This window comes from Condylura cristata, unplaced genomic scaffold, assembly GCF_000260355.1.
Source record: "Condylura cristata isolate star-nosed mole 26May11 unplaced genomic scaffold, ConCri1.0 scaffold00001, whole genome shotgun sequence".
NCBI lineage: Eukaryota > Metazoa > Chordata > Mammalia > Eulipotyphla > Talpidae > Condylura > Condylura cristata.
In genome coordinates, this window is record NW_004567102.1 from 18,045,830 (window position 1) to 18,072,625 (window position 26,796).

The 26,796-nt window shown below is 34.0% G+C and overlaps 1 protein-coding gene across 2 annotated transcripts in view; it reads left to right on the forward strand.

Moving 5' to 3' along the window:
* MLIP (muscular LMNA-interacting protein) overlaps positions 1 to 26,796 on the forward strand; it is a 124,766-nt gene that overhangs the window by 14,112 nt on the left and 83,858 nt on the right. Inside the window, exons 4-5 of one of the 2 annotated variants that reach the window (XM_012722763.1) lie at positions 5,950 to 7,518; positions 18,153 to 18,224. In XM_012722763.1, coding sequence (XP_012578217.1) covers positions 5,950 to 7,518; positions 18,153 to 18,224 — 1,641 coding nt within the window. The remainder of the gene's footprint in view (positions 1 to 5,949; positions 7,519 to 18,152; positions 18,225 to 26,796) is intronic. The other variant, XM_012722760.1, reaches the window with a different exon arrangement.

Genomic DNA, 26,796 nt, shown 5'->3' on the forward strand with positions numbered 1-26,796 from the left:
CACAGGGTCTTACAGATTGAAGACAAGATTGTCAGTTAGTTTGCATTCTCATCTACTAGGGCAGGATCTGTTTGTAAGGTCCTCAGGGTTATAAGCAGAATTCAATGTTTGAGCTATAGAATTCATGGCAGCTTGCTTCTTAAAGCCAGTTATAGACAAAAGGAGTCACTACTACTTTGTTGAACTCTTTGGTTCTCTTTTAAAGAGCTAACTTGATCAGGTGCTTGCCTGTTAGATGTCTGCATATTTTATTTATACCTGTTTAGTGAACTTAAAGTCACCTGATTAGGTGCCTCAATCACATCTGCAAAACCCTTTCCTCTACCTCAGCTTCCATTGCAAACAAGTCATGTATGAAGAGGGGTGTATCCAAGGGTGTAATGCTTTGGGAAGTCACCTTATGGTGTGTGGGCCACACACAACAAGTGAGGAGATCAATAAAGGAACTGTATAGAACAGATGTGACAGAGGAGAACAGCCCAGGCTTTGCCCAGGGAAAATCAGGATCTCCTGACATGTTGATATATGCACATGCACATGTTTTCATCAGCTAGCTCTTGCCGTTTAACAACCCATGCCCAAACTTTGTATTTTGAAATGACAACCATTTATTTGACTCAGAAATTTGCCTGAGTTCAGCTGGGTGCTTCTACAAATCTGGGAGAGGCCCAGTTGATCTTTGCAGATTCACTTGTGCGCCTGCATTTGGTTACTGGGTTGTTAACTAGTTAGCTGTCTGGTGTCTGGTTAGTTGTGATGTGGCCGGGCATCCTCTAGTAGACATGTCCAGGCTCATGCAATGTTCTGCACCAAGCTAGTCAATAAGCTCCTGTGCACAAGAGCTTTCAAGCCATTGCTGCTTGTTTTATACATAGGTCCCTCCTTGATTTTGCTTTCCACAGTTTCAGTTACATACAATAATATATTTTAAGAGAGACCACGTTCACATAACTTTTATTGCAGTATATTATTGTAATTGTTCTATTATTATTATTATTGATCATCTTTTATTTTAGTATGCAATTATAAATTAAACTTTATCATAAGTACATGTGTGTATGAAAAGTACTATATATGTTCTGGTACACCCTGTGGTTTCAGACATATGCTAGGGATGTTGGAACATTTATTGATATATTTTTAAAGCTTAATTTAATTTATATTTATGTTGGAATGAGAACAATAGAAAGAAATAGAAAAATGATGGGTACATAGGATATGAGGGAGAACTGATGGAATAAAATTCAAAGTACATGAAAAATGTTACAATTAAAAAAGTAAAAAGCATCATTTTCTTAGGAAAATATTTCTTTCAAAACACAATTGAAGTTAGATTGAGAAAAATTTGGTTTCCTGGCAATCAAAACTTGCATTGGAGAAAAAGAATCTAGGTTGTCTGTTGAGTACAATGAGGAAAGTGATGAGTAGATGGTATATGTGGAGAGTGTTAAGTTTCCAGAAGAACTATTGTTCAGAACAAAAGGGAGAACATTTTGGCTACATCACTGTATTGTGGGAGGATGTGAAGCTGTACTCCCAAAATTATGTAGCTATGTAAACTAATAGCAAAACATGCAAATTTGCTTAAAATAAAAGAGTATATAAAGCAGGACTAAGAACAACTATCTTATAGAGTTTCTACCATGTGAATAAAAGTAAACATGTAATGTATAATAGTATCTAGTGTATTATTAGGACTAAATGACTGTTACTTTCCATAGGTGGCTATTAGCTCTAGAGTTTTTATTTAATATAACTTTTAGTTTTAGAAGTATGCCAAGGTTATATTGTAGTCTTTAATCTCAAGTCTAAGTTCTCAGTGGAGGCAGCCCAATAATCATAAAATAACTAAGCATAGTATTAAAAATCTATTATTTTATAAAGTTACAAGTTCAGATGGTTCCAAAAATAAAGGTCAAATAAAAAGAGGGAAAAAAAGAGAGGAGAGAAAAAAAACACAACCAACCAACCAAAAGCTGAGACCCCGTTGAGACTCCAAACCCTAAACTTTTGATTGACACTGATCTATAATTTCTTACCCAGTTGCTACTTGAGTCAGAGAAAGGTGTTCTTTCTGCATAGAAGCTGGCACGTTATATGCCACTCTCAGCTTAAAACCTTGCATAGGACAAATCTCTGTAAATCAAGTGCAGTGACCCTGCCAGTCACATCAGGTTTGTGTTATTTTTTTTTTTTTTATAGCAACATTACGGGGACTTGCTCTAGGAGCACAGTGGCAGTTGGTAGCTTTGATTTAAGAATGAAGATTTGCCAAGTGCAGTGGCAGAAGTCCAAAATGGCAAGAATGTTGATAATATTAATAAGAAGGTTGAGACCGAACAAAGTATAATTAAAACCTAAGATACCATATAGCAGGGGATGAAGGAAATGAGATTAAATAGCAACAGAGGGGCTCTTGAATGAAGAATGAGCTTCAGTTCAGGGTACTCATGGAGTAAATATGGAACATGGGTATACTTTGATCAGACTTGAAAAGGTCAATTTGATGAAAGTTTAGATGGTCTATAACTAGAGGTAGGAATAGCAGAATGCATTCAGGTGAGAAAAGACAAGAACCTTCCCTGTGATATGATGAGTGTGTATTGAAGAGTACTGATCAATAGGTAAGTTTAAGGGACCACATTGCTGCTGTGTAATGAGTGTATGCAAAGGCACAGGAGAATCTAGAGTTTCTGCTCTGTGTAGCTGTGTAGATTTAGGAGGAAGAATACAATGACAAAGCAATACCATCCAAATCTTGGGGAATACTCACAACATGTGGTAGCATATTTATTACTTTGACTTCTGTTGAGTTGCTTTTGAATTTCAGACACACTAAGGAAAATTGAACATCTAGAGGAGCAGTTAAATTTAGATTGACAAGACAGCTCTGCAATGAGATTGGTTATTAAAGTAACTGATGGCCTCTATTATACAGGATCCAAGGGTGAATTTATAACTAAGATCATCCACATGAGCAAATAACCCATGACAAACATCCCCTTTTACTGAGATTATTGTGAATATATTCCAGAGGTCAATATTTGTTTTTAGGAGTAGAGATATTTGAGAATGACTCAGAGGAATGTGTTAAGGTGGTCATGGATGCAAAAGAGATCTAGGGATTGGAAAGCAGCTCACCAGAGGTGTGTGAAGCAAAGGATTCTAAAAGGATGAGGTAAGAGGTGGAGAAGACAGAGAATAGGTTTGAGAACAGCATAGGCATTGTTAATGAAAGAAGATGAAGGAATGGAAATATTTTGTAGCCAGCAAAAGATAAATTTATTATCATAGGCAAGGGATTTATAGAAAAAATCCCTTGTTCAATGAAGGACTTTTCTGAGCTACTTGACTAAGCACTTGACAGATATTCATTCTGTGTTCCTTCTTCAGGTTATTCACGTCTTTAGCCCCTCTTTAGAAAAAAACAAAAACAAAAACAAAAAACAAAACTTCTCAATGAGAAGAACTTAGGAAAATCAATCTTTTTTTATAAAAAATGTATTCTTCGCTCCTAGGAATTTTCTAAAAATATGGTGCCATATTTTCATATTAGTATAAATTAATACACTGTCTGCATATATAACAATTAAAATGAAATTATTGAAAATACTTATTAATTTAGTACATAGGAAAATAGCATAAAATTATATGTAGGTTAATATAAACAGTAAGCACTCAATCTTTTAGAAGTTCTCCAGTAAACAATTATTAAAATAAAATTCTGAAGTACTAATGTTGCATAAAATATATCTTAATGTAGTCTAGTATTTGTAACTAGCAGTCATAACCTTGAGAAAGTTGGAGGGCATACTTTTATGCTCTAAAATTGCAGAGTTTAACAATGATAATTTTGTAGATAATTAGAAAGAGTTAGTATCTCTCATGTAAATTGAAATTATTCAGAAACAACAGGACTGAAAATGTAATGGTGTTTTTATTGCTTTTATTATAAATTTACAATATTCTTTATCAAGCAGCATATGTATAAAATGCAAATATACCATGTATGGTCTTGAAATTTCTTTATTCCTTCTGAGAGGAAGGACTAGACATTACAAACAATTAGAGAAGATCTTTCACTTATGATTAATTAGGTGCATTAGTCATATAACATTAGCTAAACAGAACAGTTTCTAAGTAAAACTTAAAAACAAGGGAATTGTTAAGATTTCAAATTCAATTTGATTCAATTCTGTTTAATTTTAAGTTATCCCTGATTTTTGGGTATTGTGGTTTATGCCAGTGGTTTCAAATATTACTTATATGGCAAGAATTCTGTGCTGAAATTAATTAATTTCTGTGCTGAAATTTCTAGATATAGAAAGAAAGGTCTAGTTTAGGTATGTTTACTCAGAAACATAGAAGTATGGATGAGTTGTTTAAATTGATTAGCTTCAAGTATTTTTAGAACTCAAAGCTATGTAAGATGAAAATCTGACATTGTGTCTTATGGACATCTTAGCATGTTTTAAAGCAAAATCAAGAAATATCTATTAATGCCTTTGAAATCAAGTTTTTGTTGTGTTTAATTGATATGTTCATATACATTTTCTCTGCTATGGAATGTGCTGGATATATTATATATATATCAACATACAATAAATACATGTAATATATTTAATTTTTTTTAAAGATTTATTTATTTATGCATACAGAACTGGGATATAGGCCAGAGGTGCAGAGGCAGTGAGAGGATTCATCAGAGTTAAAGTGGGGAGCAGAACAGGCAGATCTACTGAAATACACTGCTGAGGGGAGCAGTGGGCAAGACAGGAGAGGTCTGTTGCACCATGTGGATCACCTCCAGGTGGGGATCAAACTTGTGCCGAAGCAGCCATGGCCAGCTTTGCAGTGTTGCACTTTAACCTGTTGCGCCACCAGGGAGGGCCAATTTAAGTTATTAATAATATACATCATTAATATTTTGGATAGCTCATATTCCCTAAATTCTTTTCTGGACTCAAGTATTTTCCTCTTGTGGACAGATATAGTCAAATAAATAATTTTGAAGAGTATCTGTTTAAAAGATTTGGTTCTGGAACCATAATTACAGTATTTGTTTAAAGTGCCAGATAATTTTTAAAATAGCACGAGAATGCATACACCCTGTTATTTCACAGGTTTTCCTTAGTCTCTTATGGGCAATAATGTATTATAATTTATTTTCTTTTTATTTGATGTGGGATTGGTGGGTTGCATCATTTCAGGCACATGACATTTGGCTTCTTTTGAAATAAGAAATTACCTAATTCTCCCAGGATAACATAAACCACTATTTAAATGTTCATTCTGGCAAGTTCTCAGGAAAGTATTTGGTAAACTAAGAATCTATATATTGGACTTTGCTTTCACTATCTCAATTTCACCATGTATATTATGTTATATTGCTGGGCCCTGTGTCTTTTGAAGTCTGGGCATTTTTTTTTTTTTTTTTTACTTTGAAAATATGTAGGTGCAATCCAAAGGTCTAGGATTATAAAAACTTGAAGTTTTTTATAGTTTTAAAGGATTGTGGTCATTATTGTTATATTGTTTGTATTCTTACCACAACAACAAAAATCTGTTTTTTAAAGTGAGTTTTGAAATATATATTGTTGATGATTTGAATCTTTTGTAATTACACAATTCTAGATTAAGGTAACTATTTTAGATTTCATCAATGAATTATTTTCCAAATGGAAACACGAATATAAAATTTACATTGTCTTTCATTCTGTGAAATATATAAGGCATAGTATATAGTCCTTCATAATTTATAAAACCTTCATATTTTATTTCAAATTCAAAGCTGTGATTAGCAGAGCAGGGATCCTTTCATTTTGTGGCAATGTAAGATGCCTCCTTTTGTACAAATTGTGCTTTAACATAACCACACCATTGACAAGAATAGATTGATAATTTCATAAATAATGTCCTATTAAATCTGTCTATTTTTCTTTCCTCTAGTCAACTTCTCCCACTACCTCTGAGCAGCTTGCCTGTAAAGCACCTGCTTTCTCCTTTGTTTCTTCAACTAATCTGAAAACACCACCTGACCCAGTTAACCTCGACGGAGCCTCTGTCCTAGAGGAGTTCCACACTAGGAGGCTGGATGTCAGTGGGGCCCTGGTAGAAGAAACAGCTACGTATTTTCAAACTTCTGCTCACTCTTCACCTTATTTTGCATTGAAGGGCACCTCCACATCGTCACCGTTTCCCCACTCTACACAGTTATCAGGCTCTAATTTACCCAGTTCAAATACAGCAGATCAAAATCCTGGATTGAAGTCTGAAGTTCTGAAGAAATCAACAGATTTAACTTCACATCTCCTTAGCTCCAGAGAGAGTCCTAGAACCTCTTCTTCTCCTTCACCATCCAGTGCTTCTCTCAAGTCCAATTCAGCCTTGTACATACCAGTTCGTATTGTCATGCATTCACTTTCTCCAAGTCCAAAGCCATTTCCCTCCTCTTTCCATGGCTCTTCTTCCACTATCTGTAGCCAAATGTCATCTACTGGAAGTCTCTCAAAGTCTGGGGTGAAATCCCAGGTGCCCTCCCGTCTTTCCCTTCTCACTGCCATCCTCAAGTCCAACCCTTCTCACCAAAGGCCCTTTTCTCCTGCATCCTGTCCCACATTCTCTCTCAACTCCCTGGCTTCTTCCACACTCACACTTGATCAAAAAACAAAGCAAACCCTCCACACACCCAAAAAATCCCTCTCAAGTTGTTCCCTGAGAGCCAGATCTCCAGAGCAAGAAGAAAATCAGTTTTCTGAACATAGCCAACAACCCTTTCACTTACCCCTTTTCACCAAATCTGCTCCCTTTTCTCAGGTACTTGAATATACTACCACGAAACAAGCCACTGACAGCCCTATTACTTCAAATGTAGAGAAAATTCTGTCATCCACTCCTCTGAAGAGCAGTCCAACACTACCCCTGCCTCAAACAGATCCATCGAGTCCTGCAGGTCTTGCCCCTATTGCACCAAGCTTTTCTTCTCTTTCTTCAAAGGGAAAACAAGATGCTGAACTCCCAGGTCCAGGAAAAAGCAAGAATGCTTCCATGCATCCTTCTACATCAGCCTCTGAATTACCTTCTGTACCTCCTCCCACTAACCAAGGAGCCATGAATTCCTCTCCAGAAAAAAGTTACCATCCTTCCCCAATTCTTTCAAATCTCATAAACAGATCCAAGAGAACATCACCGCCGCTATTTGGCCAGAGACAGACTCCTTCAATTCTTCCTTCACCCCCTGTCGCCAGTGCTAGTTTTGCTTCACTTCACAACTTGGGGTCTTCTCTCTCTTGTGCTAATCAACCTATCCAGGTGCCGCAGCTCAATCCCTCAGCACTGTACCCAAATTGTGGCAATGGTAGTTTTCCTTCAAGACCTGAGGAATCTGAAAGCTCAGTAGCTAACCACAGGTCAACCATTACAACCCCATCACCTCCCATCTCTCTCTCAAGATCCAAGGAGCTGATTTCACCTTATACATTGTCCCTGTCAACAGACCCTGAAAATAAGAAACCTAAGGTATTTTTTTTTTTTGCATGATGCATGCTTATTTTGAAATTTGGAGGAATATTTTTTCCTAGGGGAAAAATCAATATTTGTGATATTCATTCTGCTTCTACAAAGGAGAAAAAAAAATACAAGGGGTTAGGATTTGGTTTGTTTGGAGATGAATTAAACCTAGGATGACCATGCATCCTAGGCAGCTAGTTTAGATTTGGGAATAAGGCACGTCTTTTATTATTTAATATAGACCCTAATATCCTTCAGTATATCCTGTGCTGAAAGTATAGCAGACAAGATTAGTATAAAATGGAATATTATCTTGGTCTTGGCCAACCCAATTCAAAAATTTTCTATTTCCTTTGCCTGCATTTATTTATTATTATTTCCTTCCCTTTTATAATGATGACCTCTTTATTGCTCCCCATACCATGAACTAAGCCAATATCAATTTGGCTTGTATACATATTACACAAAAAAATACAAATTTGTGAAAATTATTTGGTTTATTGTAAACACTAAATACTTAGTAATTATGAAGTACAGAAAGGGTTAACAGCTGTGTATCAGAAAATAGAATTAAGAGAGTAGAAGTGTTGGCTTTTAAATGTTCTGAAGCCACCCACTGAGCAAGAATGTGAAACCAGCATTTATGTTAATGCAAAAGAGGCATTTATTTTAGCAATAGAAGAGAAACATTTGAAAGAGTGGCCTAGAGAATTCATTTGTCTTGAGAAAAGGAAACTATCCTGGAGAATGTTGACTTCCAAACTATTCTCAAGTAATTCAGGATATGGACCTATTACACCCAGAATTTGATAATTCTTGTATAAATAAAATAAAATTATGAAAGTGATTCTATTAGGAAGGGGTGGGAATTTTCAGTATAGTGTATTGAATAAACAGACTTTTAGAGCTTCCAAACACCATGGAGACTGATCAACTCGGTCATGTTCGGATCATGAACTTAAGATGGGTAACATAAAATAACCCACACAGTCTTGTTAATGACGTGTAATACAATTCAACTGTAAATGCTTGCTTGCATCAAATACCTATTGTCTCTTAGGCTTTTGGGATTGTTTTAACATCCATTAATATATCCTGTACTGAAAGTACAGCAGACATGATTAGTATAAAATGGCTAACCCAATTCGAAAATTTTCTGTGTCCTTTGCCTTAAAAGTAATTTTATTTGAGGCCTTCCCTGGTGGCACAGCAGGTTAAAGCACAGCACTAAGAAGCTAAAGCCACTTCAGCATGAGTTATATCCCAGCCCCAGAGGTGACTCACATTGGTGTGGCAGACCTCTCCTGACTGGCCTGCTGCTCCCCTCAGCAGTGTTCTTTGTTGATCTGCCTATTCTGTACCTCGGGCTGTCTCTGGTGAATCCTCTCACTGCCACTGAACCTTTGTCCTGTACCCCAATTCTGTATGCATAAATAAATAAATAATTTTTAAAAAAAAAACTAATTTATTTAGCAGAAACAAATACACATAATGTGGAGAAATTGTCTAGTGCTATTAAATTTCTGATAATGCTAGAAAATAAGTATAAGGCAATATCAACATAGTGTTTCATACATCATTAGATAATTATTGGCTAAGTTCAGTGTAGTAGAATATTATTTTGTAATATAGTGAGGGAAGCCATAATTTCAGAAATGGTAAGCAACTTGACCAAATATTTACAAGATCCTAGAGAACTACATGTGGAGACATACATTGGCCTTATCAAGTTGTGATGACAGTAATGACAAAGTCACAGATATCTAGCAAATGATCACTGTGAATTATAAAAATAGTTATAACAAAATAGTTTAAAATTAAATTATTTTTTCATTTAATTTCTATGACCACATAGTTTGATAATATTACTATATCCATTTGAAACACCAAGAAATTTAAACTCAACGAATAGGTCATCTATCATGTATTGCCAGAGCTGACATTTATATTAATTCAAGTGTTTGATTTCTTGAAGCCATGTTCTTTGTTACTATGATTTATTGCTGCAAAGTAATTACTCATATGATCACTTTAACCCTTATTTAATAATTCTTATCAAGGAGAGAAATATTATTCTCGTAATAATTACCAAAATTCTCAATTTATATGATGTTTGGGTCATTAAAAAATGTAGCTTTTTAGAGATTGTTAAGTCCTTGTATTTTAAACTTCCAAAGCAAATGTTAGAGAAAAATCTAAACATTTTTGATATTTGTAAATTCGAAAATCCTCTATATTGGAGGTAAAATGTTCTGGTCATCATCATTTTAATGCCTATGTGTGGTTATGGAAATCTTTTATGACATATTAAAAAATGACCCAAATATTTTCATTTTTTGAAGTTAATAACAAGTTTAAAAATCATTCTGCCATACACTTATATCATTCATTACCTTGTGAAAGTGATTTTATGTCAGAGACGCCTTTAAAATGTTTCTGTTTGTGATTTAATCTGCTTTGTTCATGTTTTGATCTATTTTTTTTGAGTGCTGGAAAAAGGGAGCCCAAGGGTGTTTGATGAAGTCAAGTTCTGTTTGTTGAAGACCTATTCTTCTCCAGCTTACTCACTGCTGCTAATATTGAAAAAATGTCAGTTTTTCTTTATTATATTATTTCTTTATTTTCAAGTTAGTAAAATGCTAGCTTAGATATCCTTTAGACAGCTATAGAAATGCATTATATATTTAATGATCATGAAAATATGAAATATGATTATAATTTATCTATTTTTACCTGTCCCTTTGAATAGAAAAATTTTTCTTACAGTGGACAAAATTTATGATAATGCCTACAAAAATAGCTGCGCTGAGACATGCTGTTCTTTGTCATATTCATTTCCCTCTTTTTTCATGCTATTATCTCAGTTATTGCTCAGGTAAATGTCAGCCTATGTTTTATTTATTGCAGACTACTATTTGCAAGGATTGTGATTTTAGTATAAAAATTCATTAAATTGATGCTGGAATTGATGGTATACTAGTTTCCTTTGATGTTTGACTAGTTTTATTTACATTGCTAAGTTTTATTTTATGGATTGATAGGAGGAAATAGACAAAAGCTTAGTGGTATCAAAGATTTAGATGCTTTTATGGATTGTTTCTTGACTTGCTTCTTCCAGTATGTTGCTAATCCAAGCACAGGGCTCTTTTTGAAGTCAAAGAACTTCAGATTTAGATCAGCTTCTCTCAGTGCCAGATCCCAAAAGGAATGAGGTCCTAGAATACAGATGGTCATCAAATTAAAACATAAATGCTTGAAAGATAGTAGTTCAAAGACAGGGCCCTACTGTCTTTTGATATTGAAATAAAATGAAACAGCGAGAGTATGTCTAGCTCAAAACTCAGGTATAAAATGTGTTTGATGTTTCTTTTCCATAGCTAGAATTTCAGATTTCTGAATCTCTTTGTATTTGTTTGATATAATTGATATGTTTTAATTTCAGATGTAGTTCAAAAAATGATTTCATATTATCATCATGACCCTAGATAAGATGGCATCTGCCTGAATGTTGCTAGGCTATCTTTGATCACTATCTTCTCTGAGACATATTTCCCACCTGGAAAAGCCTAAATATCACAAAATTAATACACAGGGTTGCATTTGGGATCCTGATATATTCCGCCTTTATTTATAAAATCATTTAAAATTTTCTCCTAGTGAGTTACCATGGAGTGCTATCTGAGAATTTGGGGTGGCCATTACATGCAATATACCAGTCACTGAAGATGCTCTGAAGTTCTTATCTAAGTATGCACAACCTCCTTCAGCCCCCTCCCCTATCCTCTTCCCCCCCTGCAAAACATGGCAGGCATGCTTGTCCAGGCCTTGAAGCTTTTGGACATAGTTTGTTTAGAGAATCTGTTGGGAGCATTTCATGAACCTTTATTATCAGTGCTTTATTCATGAACTTTTCATTTCTTAGACATCAAAACAATACAAAATATGTCACATTGGCAACTTGGTGGTAAGAGTCTCTGTGTGACTCTCCATTTCAGCTGATCTGCATGTAATCTTGGATATGGCAATATGAATATAGCTCCATGAGCTAAGATAGCTAATCTGGGTTCAATAACTCATGCATTCATTTGCTCATTCAATAAGTGTATACTGTATTATGTACAAGGCACTTTCCAAATCAATGAGGCTTATGTAACAAATAAAATATGCAAAAAGCCCACTCAAAGAAGGAAGCGAAGCAATCAACAACATCATATCCCCATTTTCAAAGTAAATTTTCTGTATTATAAGGTGATAAGTAGTTTGCAGAAAAGTATAGCAGAATGAGAAATGGTGTCACAAGTTTATATTGGGCAGTGAAAATAATTTTTTTTTTTTTTTTGGAGAAGATGGCATCCAGTGAGGTGGCATCCAATTATACTCCTTAAGAGAAGGGATTGGAAGCTACAAATAGCAGATGCAGGGAGGAGGAGAGTGGGGCAGTGTGATAACTGGTGTGAAGGGAAGTGAGATTGTCAGAGAAAGATGTGACTTTGAGCTTAGTCTTGTGGGGTCTTGTAGGCTACTTCTAAGTCTTTGATATTCATTTGACAGATTTAAATAGATAACTGGTTCAATCTTATTTATCTGATTGCTTTTGTTAAGGATCTGCTAAGAGAATGAGATCTTAGGAAACTATGGTAATCCAGGCAAGTGATAATGGTGGTTGTAACAGTGAAGGTAACAGTAATATTTCTGAATATATTGTGTAGGAAAAGTAGCAAACATTCAGCAATCAGTAGTGAGCCATATGTGCAATTACAAAACGGCCCAAACTAGAACTTCTGTGTTTTTAGTTTCCCTTTTTCTTTTTGCTTCAAAATCTTTCACTCTATCCCTTCCACACAGTTCTTGGTGCCTTTCTGGGGATTCTAGAATTTTCATTCCTGCTCTCCCTCATTTTCTGAATTGATTTTAGCAATGATTCACAATGTCTGAATTGACACCTAGCAAGTGTTCGAAGATTTTGACAGAAGTTTTTCTTTCAGTCTTTAGCAAGTATTTTCATTTTAATTGAGGGGGCTTAAGCAGTTCAATTTGAAGAAGAGACTTTTTAAGCACAACATAAACATGGTACAAATTTTTAGAGGTTCACTTCTTTGAAGGAAGATGACTTTAGAAATAATGTATTGGACATGCTTTTGGGCATTTGGGAGGGTACTCTTGTGTAGGCCTTGAACAATAAATGAGCTAAGTTATAAATCTTACAAATCTTGTTGTAATCTTCAATTTAGTACTTCAGTTTAAATCAACAAATATTTGTGAAATACATGTTCAGTGCCAGGTTGGTGTTGAATAATGGAAATAATATAAAATCTCTCCTTTAGAAGACTTGTTAGGGAAGACAAAATATTGTAATACAATAAAATAAACCCTGTACATTTAGAATGGTAAGAACCTCTTGAAAAAAAAATGAGCCATGAAATGGGTTCTTGGGAGGCTGTTGTTCTGGAAAGTGTTCTAGAGGCTAACTCTCTCATCAACTCTGTTGGGCCATCATCTACAGCTAGTTTTAGATACCTTCTCCTCGCTTCAGTTATCAGACCCTCTGAGCAATCTCTTTTTGTGAAGTGGGCTTGGCTTGAGCTTTCATCTCAGGGAAAGTATCAGTGAGATTTTGACTAAGGTGGTACAAGCATGGTCACTGAGGAGCTTTCTGGTGCTTCTAGAAACAGAACATAGACATGGTGGTAGGGTGACTCTTTATCAAATCTCTCCTTTGTTATCTGGGATTCTGCCACTCATCTGCATTTGAAATACAATATAACTAGGAGTTCAAACCCCACATTTCAAGACAATAGTTTTCCCTGAGATTTTCTGGGTCTTATTACTGGAGCTGATTGTTGAACTTTAGCAATTAGAAGAAGGGAGTAGAAGAGAGGTGGGAATGGTTTTTTGAAGGTGAGAGATGCATTCTTTCTGACTTCCCCATCCATTATTTATGTTGAAACATCTAGTATTCATGGATAAATAGGACTAGCTCTTATAAATTTATATAATATAATGCCATTTGCTTTTCTAAACCTAAACTCTTGCCCTGTACCTGTCTTTGAGTATGTATGTAAGAAATATTTATTGAATATTTACTAAAACCATAAGTTACAATAGGTGTCAATAATATCTTACTGGATTGACTATTTGGCTGGCAATTCAAGACTGTATTACTAAATTCTGTGATTCAAGTTGTAATTACCTTGAATAGGTAATTTTAAAGCAAAAAAGAAACCAGTGTATTTGGTCTAAAAATCTGGAAGTCTTGGAATGCTACAGAAGAAGTAAGGTCCAAATTAGAATAAAGAAGTCCATTAATTGTATTGAGTATACATTGTCAGAAGAACGGAGGCAAAATATAGTGAAGACAAGGTATCTCTCATGGCAAAGAAATGGGTTTCAGATTGTAGAAAGAATACATGTGTCTGAGAGATGCATAACATTTAAGATAGATAAGGAGCTAAAAAGAACATATAGCTGATCTAATAACTTCATATCCCTTGATCTAGGTAAACTATCTCAAAACTAATAAAATTTTTATTTTTTGTAACTCATGCAAATTATAGGAAATAATTTTATGAGAAAAATATATGAGCCATATATTCTATTTTTCATACACAAAAGAAGGAAGGAAAAATTTGAAAATCAAGGCTTATTTTCTTAGTTTGTAAATGTTTATTACAAAAACAGTTATTACTGCATGTCAGACATCTTAATCAGCAGATACTTATGAATATCTTCCAAATTCTAACTTTTGTGGTATCTTTTATATTGTGATCAAGGAGAAATGTGAAAAGTTTAATGACATATTTCTATGTGTTTGGGCTTGAAGTGCCCAAACGACTCGATTACATTAGTTTTTCTGTATATTATTTATCTCTTTATGAATTTTCTTTTGCTTGCTTAATTATTTGTTTATCATTTTTTTCTGTTCATTAGGACATAACCTCTAGAACGTATAGGTTTATATCTTTTGTTTACTATGGAATCTCTGTATTAAAGCACATATTAGATACACAATAAATATCTTTTGATCAGATTCATAAGTTGATCGATCATATCCCAATAAATGTGTGGAATTTATATATGCAAATAAACCTACCAGGTTTTCACATCCCAATGAAAAGGAGCTCCCCTTCTTTGTATATTACTTGAATGAAGAGAAACATGATATAGTCAGAAGAATGGTTCATAAATAATGTAAAAATATTTCTTAGTTTATAATGTCAAACCAAATTAAACAGTGAAATTGGATAGAACTAATGCCTAAAGTAATATTACTGGTTATAGAGGAAATAAAGCAGAATTAAAGATGGAAATCAACTTTACAAATATAGAATTAGCAATATTTATGAAAGATTTATTTATTGATGCTTACAAAACTGGGATACAGGCCGATGTGTGGTGGGTTAGAGGATTCACCAGAAACAGAGTGGGCAAGAGAACAGGCAGATCTACTCAAATACACTGCTAGAGGAGAAGGGAGCAGGAGAGGTCTGCCACACCATGTGGGTCACCTCCCTGCCTGGGGAACGAACTCATGCTGCAGTGGCTTTGGAGAGCTTCATAATGTGGTGCTTTAACCCAAAACGCCACCAGGGAGAGCCCAGGATTAGCAATTTTAGGTGATAGTATAATCATGGTGATCCAACAATATGCAATGACCCCAATCTTGTGTACTACTATATATTCTAAATTCTCCAACAAAGTACAGGAAATAACCCCAATTATTATTGTCTTTATTGTTTTGAGTTTATTTTCAATATCATGAAAGTAATGATTATATTTTACTTTGTGTTTAAAAAAAGTTCTAGTGAAATACACACCAATCCAAAACTCAAAGGGATTTGACATCAGAAAGTGGTGAGGAAAGTGACATTCTTCAGTTGATTATCAACATGGAGGGGAAAGGTAAAACAGGAGAATACCTTTCATACAAAGAGAGAATTTGGTATGTTTCATAATACCAGGCACTGGAGAAATAAGATCATGGTCTAAGTTATCAGGGAACATATTTTGGCTCAATGTAAGGGAACATTTTGTACCAATTCTAACACTTAGATCTGATTGTCCTGCCTTGAGCTGTAGATAAGTATTCATGTGGTTTCTGGACAAAGGATCAGAGAAATTTATATCTTGAATGAAGGTGTTGAACCAGATGTGACAGCCTCATACTTTCTGCATACAATTCAAATGAAGGTTTAACCCATGAAACTCAAGGTTTGATTTGATCTGATCACTTAGTCTTTCTGCAGACTCTTTGGTTTGTTTTCCACGGGACTAAGACAATTCATACAAATTTCCTGCTGTCTTTGGCTGGAGACACAGGCTTTTGAGATGACAGGAACTTTGAACTTAGTTAAGTGACATGGAATCTAGACCAGAACTGGGCTTTAAAAATCTTTTAAAATTAATTTTAAGGTGTAATCAATGTGTAACATCATATTAATTTCACATGTATAATATGATATTGGATATTTGTATGCAATGTGAAGTGATTTCCACAAAAGTCTAGCTAGCATTTTTCTCCATACATAGTTACACATTGGTATTCTTCTGGTGAGAATTTTTAAGACTGATAAAGCCAAACTTAAAAACTAACCCTTGGCACTCCCTGGTGGTGCAGCGGGTTAAAGCACAGCGCTAAAAAGAACTAACCCTGGAAAACTGATTATAGAACTGAGGAATCAGGAGGGGTGCCCGGGGCAGAAGAACAAAGTGGGGAGGGAGCAGTCCTCAGTGCTAAGGACTAAGTCCACTGCTGCTTTGTTAATGGTGCTGTGGCACTAACACTTGATTGGAGAAAGTCCGATATTCCCAAAGACAGAACATGTTGTGGACCAATATTATCTCAATAACATAAAAGTTCTACCCTCTTAATAACATTGAAATGAGAAATGTGATATTATTTACTTTTGTTTTTTTTAAAGATTTATTTATTTGTGCATAGAGAACTGGGGTACAGGCCAGAGGCTCAGGGGCGGTGAGAGGCTTCACCAGAGACAGAGTGGGGAGCAGAACAGGCAGATCGATGAAGTACACTGCTGAGAGGAGCAGCGGGCAGGCCAGGAGAGGTCTGCCACGCCATGTGGTCACCTCCGGAGCAGGTGGGAATCGAACTCATGCCGAAACGGCTTTAGATTCTCAGGGCTGTGCTTTAACCCGCTGCGCCACCAGGGAGGGCCCTGCAATGTGCTATTATAAAGCCACCATACTATGACTTTCTCATCTTATAACTGGAAGTTTCCATCTTTTGATACCCTTCACCCATTTTGGCCCCTACTCCCAACCCCTGCCTTTGCTAACTACCAGTCCATTCTCTGTATCTTTTGGGCTTCTTGTTTTTCTTTTTTAAAGATTTCACAGATGACATGGTATTTGTTTTTCTCTGTGTGACACATTGCACTTAATATATTGCCCTCGAGATCCAGTTATACTGTTGGAAGTAGAAAGATTTCATTCTTTTTTTATGAATTGTAGTTCAGAATATACATAGCATATTCATTTTTTTAAAAAATAACTTCTTTGGCATATTTTATTGACAGATATAGCCTTAACATCATAAATGAATTAAAAAGTCTATCTTGAAGAAAAGTAAAAGCATGTTCAATTTCTTCCTAGATGCTAACATTCACACTGTTTCAAAATGCTGAGACATTAATAATAGATTTTAAAGTCTACAAGTATTTAGATGGTTAATGCTGCTTATTCTTTATCTAGTCAAGTTGCATTTTATATTTTTACTCCTCCAGCTTTTTCCTTTAAATTATATTATTTCTAGTAAAGCAATGTTTACAACATTGTATATAATTTTGAAGCATAAGGTCATTACCTCTTCAGATTATACATCATGTTTTCATTATCCATTCATCCACTCATGGGCACATTTAGCTGGGCTTTTGATTGTATACAGTATCTTGATTTCTATAACTCTCCTCCAAAAACCACATAAAACTAAACTATATATTATTCTGAGCTGTACTGAGACTGGAATTTAATACTTGATTCATCATCACTGTATTAGGAAGTATAGAGATTTTTTTTAAATGATGTTTTTAAAATTAATTTAAGCTCTAGCATGGTTTTCTAGTTTTCCCATTACATTATGGGATTAAATTATTGCTGTTACTTCTATGCAAATTATTGAATAGTTTGTTGCTTGTTAAAGAAATTGATGCTAATTTTATATAGTTCAATATTTATTTTTGTGAATGATGTAAGAGACTGTAACAATGTTAAATTAAATTTACTGGCATAATAATTGTTAATTATGGTACTATAAAAAGAACCACTTCCCTTTGAGAATCAATAAGAGCCACCACATTTATAAAATGATACTTCTATGAGGAAATGCTGCTAATGAGAAAATTACATGTAACTTTGTGTCTATCGATATTTTAAAGTTCTGAAACTATATAGCATATTATTGCTTATATTTGCTAACTGATATTTTACTGTGATGTTTCTTTGCTTTTCATTCTAATAAATATTAACATGGTAAGCTAATTTTTTTCTGTCAAAAACAAGTTGTTCAAGCATAATATTTTTTTCTTCATTTGATACCATGTCATTTAACTTGGTAGAACTCATCTAAAATTATGCTGGATCCTTTCCTTTTTTCATCTCTACTCTTGCTTTCTGGTTACCCATTCTAGCAATACAAGACCACGTCAAGCTACAAGGCTTTTGCAGCAATCCCCACAAACATATTTCTTTTGGAGCAGAAGGTCAGTGTTGGCTCAAAAGCAGAGTGAATTTTATGTTTCTCATATCATTTTTGTTATGTTTCCTTAAATTTCTTTTTGGAAGTTAACTGTTTTGCTTTTACTAACATTAAATGATGCTTTTATTTTAGAATGACATTATGAAAGCATCTTGGTGAATAGAACTGGAGAAATCATTTATGTATTGTAAGAGGCTGGATATGACCCTGCAGTTGTCCAGTTATTCACACACAGTCCTTGAAAATTTGATTCAGATGAGAATAGATCCCCATCCTTCATTCTTTTAAAATGTTCTAGTCAAAAACTTCCACCTCTATTCCCATTGATGCAGAGTGAAGGTAAAGTTTAGTTAGGTGTGGACATTTGTCTACTTTGATCAACTGGTGACTAGTAGTGGCTCCCACAGGGTAAAAATATGTCAACTGTGTATCCAACTTAGCTCCTTAAATTCCATTCTGAACCAACACATTTATCCGTTCTTGGCAGTCACTGATAGTACCATGAGTGGGAGGGAGGATTGGGATCCTTCCAGTGACCCAGCTGCTTTCATATGGATGCAGGGCATTTTTGCTTTGCTAGTAAGAGTCATTAATTATAAAATTACAAGATTCTGTTTCCGTAGGTAAATTAAAGACTCTTGTTTAATAAGCACATTCCATATGCTCAGATGAAGTCTATGAAAGATCTGGAGGATCATATCAGAAATGGAATAAAATCAGTTACCAAGTCTATGAAATAATTCATTTCATATACTGTTTTTCTGATATTTACTTTGGTAATTTGTTGCTTAGTGCATCGACCCCAGTTTTGTATAATTTTAGTGTTCAAATACTGTTATCATTTGTCAAAATGTTAATATTTGCCTGCCAAGTGGTATTTTGAACATTGAATCTAGATTCTTGTTCTTTTAGCAAGATCTGGGGAATAAAACCTTGGTATAATTTCTTACATTACATTAAGAAGCTTCTTATAGGTGAATATAAACAGGTAACATCTTTTATAGAATATATCTCTGGTAATTCCAAATTAACTAAATGTGGCCTCAAACCTATGCTATTTATATTTGAATGCCTGAATTATAGTGGTAGTATTGTCCTACACATACCTGCTGCTTACTTCAGATGGACATTTCTGAAAGCTGGCGACGGATGTCTATTTCACAGAAATGGGAGATACTCACTCCCTAAGAATCCAGCAACAAGGAGACTAGGGAGACTGCAGTATTATGCTCTCCTTCCCATGTGCTTATATCACCTATCCAGGCCTATGCTCCTTTAATTGTGTGGTATTGCTCTAATTTTCTATTTGGAAAAATGAGATAATATTTCTTGAAAAACTTCTGTGAGATGAAACTGGTGTCTTTATTGGTTTCAGAATTTCTATCGACTATCAATGCTCTCTGTTAATTAAGTGGATTTTAGAGATTATAACCTATTTTGTTTTAGTCTTTAAAAATAAAGCATTATTACTTTAGTCTTATGGTGGGCTGGGCTTTTGGGCCTTGTTTTGGACCAATCCCTTTTGGGTGGACTTTTGCCCACAAGGGGATGGGTCACTTCAGGTGTTTGATTTAAAATTACATTCTTTGTGTTCTGTATTGTATACTCACTGTATTGTGTTCTGTATTGTATACTCACTGTCATTAGCTTAATTTACAATTTCACCACCAACCCATTTTATATCTGTGTATGGTAATACTGATAAATGTAATTCACTGAATTCAAGTTCATAGAGGAGAGGTTTTCTATTTTTAATTTTGAATATAGCATACTCTTTAGGAAATTATTGTCTTTATTTTTAGTGTCACAAAATGTATAATGATATCTAATTTAGAATAATGTTATTCTATGAAGGATTGATTATTGTAAGCACTAGTGTGGGACATTGTCTCTTGAGTAAGATAAATTACTGCTGGATTATAAATATTTTAATTGTTTGAAGGTCACAAGGTACAGTGATTTTTTTCTTTACATCTTTGTTTAATTCTACATATTTTTTTTGCTGCCTTTTCATTTTTGTTTGTTTTTGAAGAGAAGTCAAATAAGAATTTTTAAATAACAGAAGTCTTATCCTAAGATTTTATCTGTGTTCATTTCCATTTTCAGTATTACTTGAATGATATTATGTTGTTCCTTTCATCTTGTAGTTTTAAAAAATAAATCTGGTAAATTAGTCCTTTTAAGCCATCTGTTTGTACAATAGAACTCATCCTTTGCCATTGAAATCAAAGGGATTTATTTCTGGATTGAGTGGAAAAATTAAGACTATAATCATCAGGAACTCATCTATTTTGGGAAGAATTAACATTCTAAAATGTTTCAAATCAATGAAACTTCTGAGGTCCCTTTAATATTACACAGAATATCACAATTAAAGGGTAAAGTGATTCTGTAGTATATTCTGTTAGAGTTTATGCTATGGAATGCCTGAAAGGTAGAACTGACACATTAATTCAAGTCTTACTTCAATAGTTAACTGTCTCACAAAATCCTCAATGTGGGGGTTTTACACTACATTTTCTTTTTAAATAGCATGCAGTATAACTAATAAGGAACCAGAATCACTATTAAAAATACTATTTTTTAAAAGCAAGATTTTCTCCAAAATACAGACATCTCTTGCAATGGGACATTAAGCTACCATTGAATCACTGGATTGGTTTCAGCTTTAATCACACTTAGATGAAGCCCATAATTTTCAGAAGAGTACATTTTATTGGCAGGGAACATAAGGTTTTGGTACTTCTATAATTTATTATCTGCCTCAAAACTTAAATTTATAGCTTATTCCATATCCTACCATTTTTTTCTTCCTCTGAAGATCTATCAGGAAAACATTTTTTTTTTTAAACTTTGTCTTAACTAAAGCTTACAGGAAGAGAAAAATGTAATGCATCGTATTTTAATGTGTTAACTTCAGAGTCTTTGGTTAATCTCCTGCCAATAACCATCTCCTCCAAGATTTAGATGTGGATGAAATACAAGTGAATATAAAGCAGGCACAAAGTAATCAGATCAACTTGCATTTGTGACTATCCATGGTTCCTGTTCTAGTAGGTTCAACAACACTGAGCTCTACAGAGGATAATTTTGATATGGATATTAATTTTTAGTTTTGATGTGCATTTTGCTATCCTTTTAGAAAATGTTTATATTTCAAAGATATCTTTATCTTACTAATTATCTTTTCTACAAATCATAGGATTCTGAAAGCAATAAGTAAAAAGTTAAAAATAACTGAAAGGTTATGTTAAACTAAATAAATGGATTATTATTTTTTGTTTTGCAATTTTATATTAAGGAGAAGGAAAAGGAATACATTGAAAGCCAAATAATTTGTGTCTTTGTTGTCTCACAAGAGGTTAATATTTGTCTGTGACAGTATAAATTATTTCCTTGAAAGCAATTTATGTTCTTTGTTCTCTTGCTCACAAGACCTCCTTAGGGTAAAGTGAAGGCTGACTTAGGTAACATTTTCCTGACAAATAGCATTGCATTCTGCCATTTTCAGTATACAATTAATTCATAAACTACGTGAATTTGAAAAAAAAATTCTAGAGTAGTTCAACTTTGTAAACAGAAAATATAAATTATAGGATTAATTACTCAAATGAAAGTTATTATACTGTTTTTGTTTGGAAGAAGAAAAAATAGTCACTTGGAACTCAACAATAAAAACTGTGCTATAAAAGTACAAAGGCAAAGATTTGAGATCTTGTCAGTTTCCAAAAATATTTATTCTAAGTTGCTTGTTTAATTTTTTAAATTATGAATTAGTAACCCCAATCTGATCAAACATATGTCTTTGGGTGAGACTATTTTAAGATCTCTGCTTGTCTCAGAAACTTAGCAAAATCTGGTTGTTCTTAGCATATGGTTTATACTATAGAGACATCTCTTAATTTAGCTTGAAAGAAGATTTGTCCCCAGTTTCTTTAGCAGTGGAGAAACACTCAGAACCCAGATCCACAATTAACTAGTTCTCTTCAGGCTATCAACTGCCAACCACATATCTCTTTTAATTACTTAACAAATCATACTTAATTATGTATATTTATTTTTTTAAAGTTCTTTGAGAGACAATAGATTTTTTTGTTATTGTTTGTTAAATTTTTATTGAATGAATTCATTTAGTTTGCACCTGGGTAGGCCTCTAAATTTCCAAATTTCTCTCATGGAATTTTAAGGTCAAGTTTTGTTCATAGGATTATATAAACAAATGAACCTTATGTGTGTCAGTTAGAACTATGATAATTAAGAATTTTTCTTTATGTAGAGTTAAGTTCATCAATTACACTTCCCTAGAAAAGGTACAGAGAACCTTCTGCTAGAAGGGAAGTAAGTAGGTTTTAGCCTTAGAGTCTTAGTTGCTTTTGACAATTCAAGAAAACAATCAAGATGGCTGTCAAACTGTGTATAGTAGAGTATCAGACACTGAGCTAAATGCTGTATCATTCTCACAGCACTGTGAAGATTTGTTGCTCACATATGTCAAGTATTATGAAAGCAATGAAGCTAGTAAATTATTGAAAGTGGACCTCAAAATGGGATATGATTACCCTACAGCTTTCTCTAATTATGCCATAGTGGTATCAGCTAACTGTAGTGAAATGTTGAGTAAGAGGTGATGATTTTGAATCCCTGTCTACAACATTTATAATTACTTGATAAAATATAATTAATTGATTTTCATTAAATTAGGGCAATGAAGTTTTTATTTACTTTAATTAATTAATATTATTACTTTTAGTGAAGAACAATTAGAGGGAATTGGAAGTGACTTGGCTCTTAGCCCTGAGAAGATCTGAGTGAGTGAGCAATTACACAGCAGCACAATTTCTTGAATAACTGAAATAACTAAGAATTACAGTGGTGAAAGTGCTGTCTGAACATAAGGAACACCCTTCTGATATTCTTGATTAACTAAAGGGAAAGTATAAATTTTCGTGTCACTGAGCCTTGATGAATGAGTTTGAAGGTGGCTCTCATGGTTTGCAAAAACATATGGAGGAAAAAGATATTTAACTTTCCAAAGATCTTGGGATTAAAAATGACAATTAAATATCCTCAATTATTTAAATCAGTCATCAAAGATAATCTAATGTGAAGCATTCACATTTCTTTTGGAAGGTAAACATATTTCTGAAGCTTTCTTTACTTACCCTCTATGCATTTTACCCTTCAGCTATGAATGTTATTAAGAACTGAGTCTCCAACTAGATAATCAAAATTAAGATTTATTTTGTTTATAATATCTCTAGTCCTACACAAGTTATTTTATTAATGACTGAATATTAAGCAAAGATTTTGTAGTTACTATAATTTACTCTACCACTTAGAGGTAGAGTAGCATTTAAGTTAGCATGAATCATTTTTGGGAGAGGATTGGTTTGATTATTACTAAAATATAGTAGCTTATCCATGAAATTTTTGAAATCCAATCCAATTTAACAGTGTAGAAATCACACAAAGAATGTTAGGCCCATTTAGATTATTCTTTGTTTGGAAGCTCTTTGCTTTCTAACTCTATTTAGAGTAACTAATTAAACATAACTTCAGATTTTTAGAATTTATCCTATTTCAAAAAAAGGCAGGTTAGACTAATTCAACTTTGACTAAGAAGGTATTTGCAATTCTATCAGAGATGCTTATTTAATGGGAATACCTATTATAGTTTTTTGGGGGGCATATAATTCTATAAATATTTGACTTACAACCCTAGTTAATAGTCCTTGTTTCTTAATTATGATGTGATCGATGAGTTCTGACACTATTTTATATTAGCAGTCATATTTACTATTTCTCCTTACAAAAACTGGGGCCCCTAAGTTGCTTATTCTGAGTAAAATATAAATTCTTTAAATAATAATATGTCTGATAACTTACATTAACTAGCAGCCTTTAAAAAATATAATGTAAAGCTTGTCTTGTTTATGCTTCATTGGTTAGAGTTCTTTGGGTAGGGAATGCAGGTTTTCAAATATTTTGAAAGAACTTCACTCAAAATGAATAAATCTAAAACAATGCAATCTTGCTGACTATATTGTCAAGAGTCAATATGGTCAGAATTCTTGTTAATAGAGATTTAAAAGATTTTCTTAGGATATATTTTAATTTACTGAGAAAAAATGTCTTTTCTGACTGCTTGATGGGGGGGATCAAAGTGAATTTGACAGTGTTTCAGTTACAAAAATCAATTCTGGTAAATTTTAAATCTACCTAAACTCAAAATCACCTTCCCTCCATATTTTAATGCAGTCTGAGTATTATCAGTTTCAGCATCATGTATCTAATAGATGTAATACGAGTTTTCTTCCTTATTTTCCTAAGATTCATGGACAGATTGCTTTTTCATTTTTTTTTTTTTTCCATCTCAGTTTCAGTCCCCTTGCGTTTGCAACTTTTTAAGGTTGGGTTTGGGAGCTTTTTCACTTTGTAAAGTGTAAGTAAATTCATTGTTTTAAATAATGAAAGTTGTTTTTGCCTGTAAGAAGTTCCCATAAGTCAACCCTACTTGATTCTGGCTGCAAACATGTCTGTATGTTGTGCTAACATGGATCACATGTTCAGATATTTAATGATAAACAAATTTAATTATAACAAGGGCAAAAAATAATTTGTTAGTTAAATATGAAGAGTTTAGACCACTTTTCTAGACAATTTTACTGAGGAATATTAAAATCATATTTCTGTGGTCCATTTGTTCATTTAGCTCCGTTTGTTTTCTTATTCACGTTTACCCTTTCCAATTCATCCTGCAGTTCTTACTAAGCACATATCATGTCCTCAGATAAATATCCTATTTTCTTGATTGTAACAGGACAAATGTTCCAGTAATATAGAAATACAATTGAAAAAGTAATTATGCTACAGTAAATTTAAGTGAAATGGAGACTGAAGCAAAGTGCTATTTGTCTGCTATGTGGGCCTCCTTAACAATATTATAAAGGAGCTTGAAGAGGAGCTTTCTTAACAATAGAAATTCTCCAAATAAACCAAAAATGGAGGAAGAATAAAAAAGAAGAATCAGGCTCCCCCTGGTGGCGCAGCGGTTTAAAGCACAGCACTGAGAAGCTAAAGCCACTGCCCCATCAGTTCCATCCCCGCCTGCCCTGGAGATGAACCACTTGGCATGGCAGACCTCTCCTGACCCGCCCACTGCTTACCTCAGCAGTGTGCTTCATCAGTAGGCCTGTTCTGCTCTGGTGAATCCTCTCACTTCCCCTGCACCCCAGTTCTGTATGCACAAATAAATCTTAAAAAAAAAAAAAAAATCAGTAACATATAACTAAAAGATGACCAGCGGTTCAATGAACTCAGGAGGTTTTTTGTAACTGAAAATCAGCATGTAAATGAGAAATGATCAGAAGGTATTACTGGAAAGATGAGGAAGAATTAGACCAGTTTTTTCTCCTAAGGCGTGTGTTCTCAGTACTGGTCTTGAATTTCTAACTTTTTTCTTCCCCGTAATTATGACTATAGTTAGACACGATGTTTGGAATAATATTTAAAATTAGGGTCCAGTATTATTCCTTCAAACTCTCACATGCCTCTCTTAACTCTCCTCACACGGATGAGGTACTGTGGCCAAATAACTCTCCTTATCAAACTGACCATGTATGGCTACTGCTTATTCAAACAAGCCAATCAAATTCTTCTGCAAAAGTAGATGATCCCTCACACTCATGAAACTACAGTACCTCCCCTGGTTGTTGACCACCCCTGTGGAGCCCTGAATGGTATGCCACGGTCTTCTGTCTGGGCTGCATTATATGAAACTAATAAGTTGAAAAATCTACACAAAAGATACGAATTTCTAGAAAAATTAAACTTATAAAACTAACTCAAAACAGTTGTATTTCTTAAAACCATTAATAAGTATTAATTAATTAATAGGTATTAATTACAGATTTAAAAATATCTGCCTGTATAATTGCCTGTATAATTATATTAGCTCAGAGGACTTTATAGGTATTTTGCAGAAAAGATTCAGTCTTACACAAATTTGTAGGATGATTTAAAAAGGTAACTTCAGGTCCTCCTTGGTGGCGCAGCGGGTTAAAGCACTGCACTAAGAAACTTAAGCCACTTCTGCATGAGTTCTATTCCCGCCTGCCCCGGAGGTGACCACATGGCGTGGCAGACCTCTCCTGACCAGCCCACTGCTGCCCTCAGTGGTGTACTTCGTCGATCTGCCTGTTCTGCTCCCCACTCTGTCTCTGGTGAAGCCTCTCACTCTCCGCATCTCTGGCCTGTACGTGCCCCAGTTCTGTATGTATAAATAAATCTTAAAAAAAAAAAGGTAACTTCAATAACCAATTTATAAAGCTAGATTAAATTTTATATCAAAACCAACAAAGAATTAAAAGAGAAACATTAAAACCAAACTCATTAAACACATAAATGCAAAAATCTTTAAAATATTAACAAGTGAAACCACCATTTTTTTGTATACCAACATCATGATTTACTTGGGTTTATTCCAGGAACACAAAGCTGACTTATTATTATGGAACTCAGTTAACATAACTTAATCGTATTAACAAATTCAGAGTAAAAATATGTTGTAATCTCAT